Source organism: Podarcis pityusensis (genome assembly GCF_964106645.2).
Source record: "Podarcis pityusensis genome assembly, chromosome: 8".
Taxonomy (NCBI): Eukaryota; Metazoa; Chordata; class Lepidosauria; order Squamata; family Lacertidae; genus Podarcis; species Podarcis pityusensis.
The window spans coordinates 46538972-46545213 of NC_138033.1; the positions used below are offsets into that span (position 1 = coordinate 46538972).

General features: G+C 45.2%; 1 protein-coding gene across 1 annotated transcript; it reads right to left on the reverse strand.

Moving 5' to 3' along the window:
* Window positions 1-996: 996 nt before the first annotated feature.
* Window positions 997-6137, reverse strand: THAP11 (THAP domain containing 11). The gene has a single exon (XM_081018475.1). The coding sequence runs from the start codon at window positions 4491-4493 to the stop codon at window positions 3675-3677; it is 819 nt and encodes a 272-aa protein (XP_080874601.1). The 5' UTR covers window positions 4494-6137; the 3' UTR covers window positions 997-3674.
* Window positions 6138-6242: the final 105 nt, after the last annotated feature.

Genomic DNA, 6242 nt, shown 5'->3' on the forward strand with positions numbered 1-6242 from the left:
GCTTACGAAAAGCTTGGTCTATCGCTCAACATCCAAAAAACCAAAGTGCTGCACCAACAAGCACAAAACAACCCCTCTGCAGTGCCACAAATCAAACTCATTGGTGTAACGTTGGAAAATGCTGAACACTTCTCCTACCTGGGCCGTTCTCTTTTCACAAGAGCCGACATTGATGCCGAAATCCAGCATTGCCTGAGCTCTGCGAGTGCAGCTTTCTCCTGATTGAAGTACAGAGTGTTTGAGGACCAGGACATTCGTAGGGAAACCAAAATGCTTGTTTACAAACCTATTGTACTACCAACCTTACTGTATGAACTTACAAACGCCATCTCCAACTCCTTGAAATCCAGCAGGAAGACAGGCAATTAATGCCAGTGTACTGAAAGAAGCAAAGATCACCAGTGTCAAAACAATGATTCTTCAACATCAACTTTTTGAAATGGTCATGTTGTTTGGATGCCTGATTATCATCTTCCAAATCAACTACTCTATTCCAAAGTGTAATGCTGATTGTCAACAAAAGAGTTTTAAAGACTCTTTCAAGGCAAATCTTTAAAAATGTAGTTTAAACACCAACAATTGGGAAACACTGGCCTGTTTGTGCTCCAACTGGAGAACAGCCTTTACCAAAGGTGTCATGGACTTTGAAGACGCTCAAACTCAGGATGAAATTGAGAAACGTGCTCAGAGGAAGGCATGTTTGGCAAACCCTCACCATGATCAACTCCCATCCCGAAACCTATGTCCCCACTGTGGAAGGACATGTGGATTCAAAACGGACTCACGGTTACGTGTTCATGGAAGACAATCTTACTCAGCTACAAGTGATCACCAAAGAAGAAGACCTTGCAAATAAAAGTCTCTTAACCAAGTGAGATAGAAAACAAAACACTGAAATGTGTTTAATCAAAGCAGAAACAAGCAAATGCCATGGAGTAGGTGGAGGAAGAAAGAACTATTAGATGTTACAGACAAATTACAGACTGCAGTACTGTATAACAAAAACAAAATATATTTTATTCAAATTAAGCATATTTGCTAGCACCTCAGGATAACCAGTAAACTAGAACAGTCCAACAGATAACCAGTCCAGTAATCCAAGCAACTGAACGTATTTTAGTGCATGATGGTAAAAAAGTACCACGACTTGTCACAACACACTTTCGAAACACCCTCAGCCAGCTAGAATGCACCGTCTATTTACAAAGAAAGAAAACTAGTGTGCTGCTTAAGGTCTCAGCAGATGCATACAGAGCAAAATGCAAGCTGTGTGACCAAACTTGACCTAAGCACAACACATGGCAGTAAATTTGTCTGTAGTTTTCTTCCCCACTTCAGAAGTATGGGGGGGGGCAGCACAGAAATCTGTTAAGATTGGAAAAAGAAGATAGTTATTAAATAAATAAAAAAAATACTAGTTACAAGCTGAATCATGTTCTAGCAACTTCTAGTCAAATAATTTGATACAGTCTACTATCTTGTTCAAACAACAGACCAATTCCCCAATGACTACAGCAGAACATCCATGAAATCCAATGAGGTTAGAGTTTATGGTGTGCTGCTGCCTCCTGCAATAAACCGTGGAGTCAATCACACCAAGAATTGAACATGTCTTACGACCTACAGTATATATAGTCAGACAAACAAGGGACATGTAAGAAATAGGTTTTCTTTATGGTATTTTTTCAAGCTTTTTAATTGTTTGAGGGAATAATCTCCCCCTCTCCATTTTTAAAAAAATATTTTCTTCATTGCTTTTACTGTTATTGGTATATACAACGTATATAAGCAATACAAGCTTGTGGTTTCTATTTGAGATTTGTTATATAAAATATAAAAAATACTGTAACAAAAAAGAAAGAGAAAAAAAATGGGGCAGATGGCCATTCTGACACTAGCCAATCCCTGCCAGTCACAATAGTTTCAACCAAAGGTATTTTTACACTTGAAAATAAAAGCCAATCTACATGCCTACAGTTGTGATTTTTAGTTATGGGTGTGATAAACTCAAAAACTCTAGCTATTGCATTGTGTTTTTCTTTCTTTCTTTGTGAAATGAGATGTTCTGGCATTCTCTGCATAGCCATGCAGAGTACACACACCGTTGTGGACTCTTATTTGAAGTATATCATCAACCACACTGAATACAATAATCAGAAGCATCTATTTGGTGCTACACAGACATACAAATATTGGTGGGGAGGGGGTTCATCTATTTCTGACAAAAGTGAATCAGGCTATAGGGCAGGCTGCTCTCTAATCTCTTTCCATCTTCATATCCATGGAGATGCAAACTGGCTCATAAATATCTGAAAAGTACAAGTGTATCTCACAAATTTATCAGTCCATGGTTGTGACATTAACATCTTCCAGGCTCTTAACAGAGAGTGTTAGAATGCTAATTTATTTAGAAGTATGAAAGGTTTGCAAAGCCACTGTAACTTAACCTCATTCCTCTTATGCTAGCCAGATTGCATCCCAGTATATTATATGTGAAAAGGAAATAAACCACACAATACTGGTTTACACAAGAGAATATTGAATCATTGCTGAAGTAAAAGAAGCAGTTGTTGAATGCCATGATGGGCAGGGAGTCATCCAACTATGGCATGGCCATAATAATCCCTTGAAACTAGAAACAGAAAAAGGGCAAAACACCAAATATAACTGCATCCTAGGAATACAGACTCCAGTTGCCCTCTTTAATGATTAAGAATGAACTTGGCATCAAAAATGGCATACTCCATATCAGTAGTTTGTGGGTGGGGGATGACAACCCACATTTTCTCTCTCTCTCTCTTTCCATAAAGAGAAACAAACAAAATCCACTGATGGCCATGGTTTCTAAGGCGTTGATCACCAAGACATTTACTGCAGAATAATCATAGGAAAGTGCCATGACTTTCACTAGACTATTCCAGAGTAAATGATTTACAACCCGAGTGTGCTTGTCTAGAAAGTAACTGTTATTGTTCCTCAAAATTAGCTTTGCACTAAATTTAATCCCACTGGTGACACAAGCTCATAGCCCTACACCCGCCCACTTAATGGAAACATCCAGCTTTATTAGAGACATTTTCCCAGCAATGCTAAAAATGGACCAGCTCTCACAGAATCAACATTACTGAGAGTACCAAAGCAGCTGCTGTCTGCTACTGTGCTTTGAACAGGACATAATACGAGTAGAGCATCAGCTGATAACCAATAATCCAGACTGTACCCATCTTTTTATGTATATAAAAATATTGTTGTAGCCAAGTCCTGGTGGGTACTTCTCACAGAAAAACATGTAAAAAGTGAGTGTGTGGGTCCAGTTAAGTGTGGGCCTGCTCACACACCACCCTGGGCTTCCTGGCAGGAGAAGGAAATGTTGTCAGTACATAGTCAAGAACTGGTGATTTGCCTGTCACAGTGTAGACCTGACTGAAAGGGACCAAAAATGTATCTTGGGCAGAAATACCACACCAAGCTGTGGAGCACCATTTGTCCTTGCTACAACTGCCTGCCTGCCTGCCTCCACCCACCCACCCACCCCCTTCGTCCTGTTTGGGCATTTCTTGCCACTTCTGTTTGCAAACAATACCACACAGGTCGATTTGTGCTCGGTCCCCTGCCCTACATGAAACAAGCAACTTGAAGAGCAGGACCCCAATCCTAAGGAGGGCACGTATGTCTCAGAGACCATGGCGCTTGCGAGCCACTCCTCCCATGCTGGCAGCATGCAGCAGGCGGTCCTTCTCCCGGATCTCCTCACGGAGTTGGGCTTCGGACAGGCGTAGGCGGCGGATGCTGCCCTTCATCTCCTTCATCTTCACCTCCAGCAGAGCAATGATGTCCCGCTGCTCGTTCAGTTTGCGCAGCAACTCCTCCGACGTGGTACCCGACGACAGTGAGTAGGAGTGGTCTGGCGGGCTGTCCACCAGGGGCCCGTTATCTGTAAGGAACGCCAGGCTAACAGGGCCCCCGATCATTGCCCCGGGGCCTCCCAGCATCGCCCCTGGGGCCCCGAGCATCGTCCCAGGGCCTCCCAGCTCCACCTGCACGGTCAGGTCCATAGGCTTCACATCATCTCCTGCACCTCCTCCCCGGGGCACACCTTGCCCAGCCGCGGCGGCGGCAGCGGCTCCCTCCTGCAAAGCGAGCAAGACCGCGGCTTGCGCGGCGGCGACCGCGGGCGCCTGGGGAGGCGCGGGGGCGTGGCGTGCGCGCCGGTTCCCACGGGCGCCCTTGCGCTCGTTGACGCCCCGCAAGGGGAAGATGGTGGGCACCCGCACCAGGTAGGACTTGCGCCCGCCGGGGAAGTGCTCGGAGCAGACGCGGTGGCCCGTCGTGGGCTGGAAAGTGCTGAAGCATCCGCTCACTCCGGCCCGCGACACATTCTTCAGCCAAAGGCGGCGCAGCTCCGCGTCCTTCGGGAAGGTGTAGAAGTGAAGCGCCTTGTCTCGGTGCGAGTTGTTGTAGCAGCCTGGCACGCAGCACGTGAACCCGGGCATGGTCTGTGTGGTGTTTCGCTGCGCCCTCCTCCTTTCCCTCGGCGGGCCGAGGCAGCCGGGACTACAGATCCCACAAGGCCTCCCGATGCCGAGTCCCAACGACAAGGCGAGCCTCCTCCGCCACCGCCACAGTAGACCGCTCTCCGCAACAGCGCCACAGGAAACGGAACTACCCGCCCCACAAAGCACCGCGCCGCCGCCGGAACTACGTTTCCCACAAGGCACCACTGGGCGGGGCAGCAACGAGAGTGTTTAACTTGGCCACAGAAGAGCGGGAGAGAAAGCGGGCTGGGGATTCCACGCGCGCTCTCCAGCTTCCCACAATGCTCCGCGAGCCCCATAACTTTTTTGGAAGGCGGCTGGAGGCTTTATGAGGCAATAAATAAATATAAATAGTTGGTCTTTGTTTTGGCTTGTGCCGTAATAATATTTGTTAGTCTTTAAGGTGCCCCAGGACTTCTTATTTGTTTGCTGCAGCAGACTAACAAGGCTCCTTGCTGGAATTTATTTCGACTCCTGTGCATGCTTACCTGGGAGTAAATACAATTGAAGCCAATGGACCTTGCGTCTGAGTAGACGTGGGTAGCATTGCAGCCTGGACTGCGTTCACACGATACTGCTAAAGTACATTCTTCACACGTATTCTGGGCACTGCAGTATACCCTTAGAGTTGCAGTTCCCAGCCTGAGAGACGGTGTGGTGGTTACAGTGTTGAATTAGGACCTGGAAGATCAGGTTTCTAATCCCTACGCAGCCATAAAGATAAATCACTATCAGTGTTATAAAAATTTAGGCTGCTCACACACAGCAGACACACATTCCACAGAAAACCAATCTTTCACCCATCAACATTTAGAAAATATTCCCTGAGAAAAATTACACTTTATTTTAGAACATAGAACAATCCCAAAAAGCCATCTTAGCTCTCCTAATGAGACTAAATATTTCCTCTGTAGAAGGAAATATCTTGGAGAAACTTTTCCCAACAGCTATTTCACTTTCAAATCCTGACTTAAGGGCATATTTTGTGTATGAATGGGGTAGGCCTGTGCATTTTTAAAAATGCATTTCTATACTGCTGCTTAATCAAAGTTGAAGATGTGGATACACCCTAGAAATTAATAACTGCTAGGATTTTGGTTATTTGTGGAATGAAGAGATAATGCAAGCTGCAAAGGAATTCCTGGGCTGGGGTATTCATACCAGTCTGGCTGGCTGGGTGAACAGCAAACCTGTTAGCATGACAAAAAAAGGTGTTAATAAGACATCAGAGAAGGATCCTTTGCCCTGGGGAGTCAGATGTCATAAAGGCTGCCAGGGTAACTGTGTGTTTGAGTGGATAAGAAAGGGGAGTTTTGAAGCAGGGATTCCTAGGAAGAAGGAGGAGGAAGAAGGGCTGAGATCCATCTTGGCCAGGCAGAGGAAGGGTTGCTTGCAATGCCGTAGGCCATGCTGTAAGATCTTGACTCTCTCCATGCAGACTGAAGTTGTAAATAGGTGAATAAGCCATATTTCTTAAAGCACAATAGTCTCCGCTGCGTCTTCTATTATCCAAAGGAACACAGACCTGTGTGTGTGCCTGAGAACTCATGGGCTATTGCCATAGCTCAACAGAGAGGGGTAGGCACCAGGCTTTTGTAACAATATTAAAAGGCACAATAATATAAAAAATAAAAACTACTACATAGTAAAAATTAAAAGCACAATGTAACAAAATATAATGCAGATGCAACAGGCCAAAAAAGAACC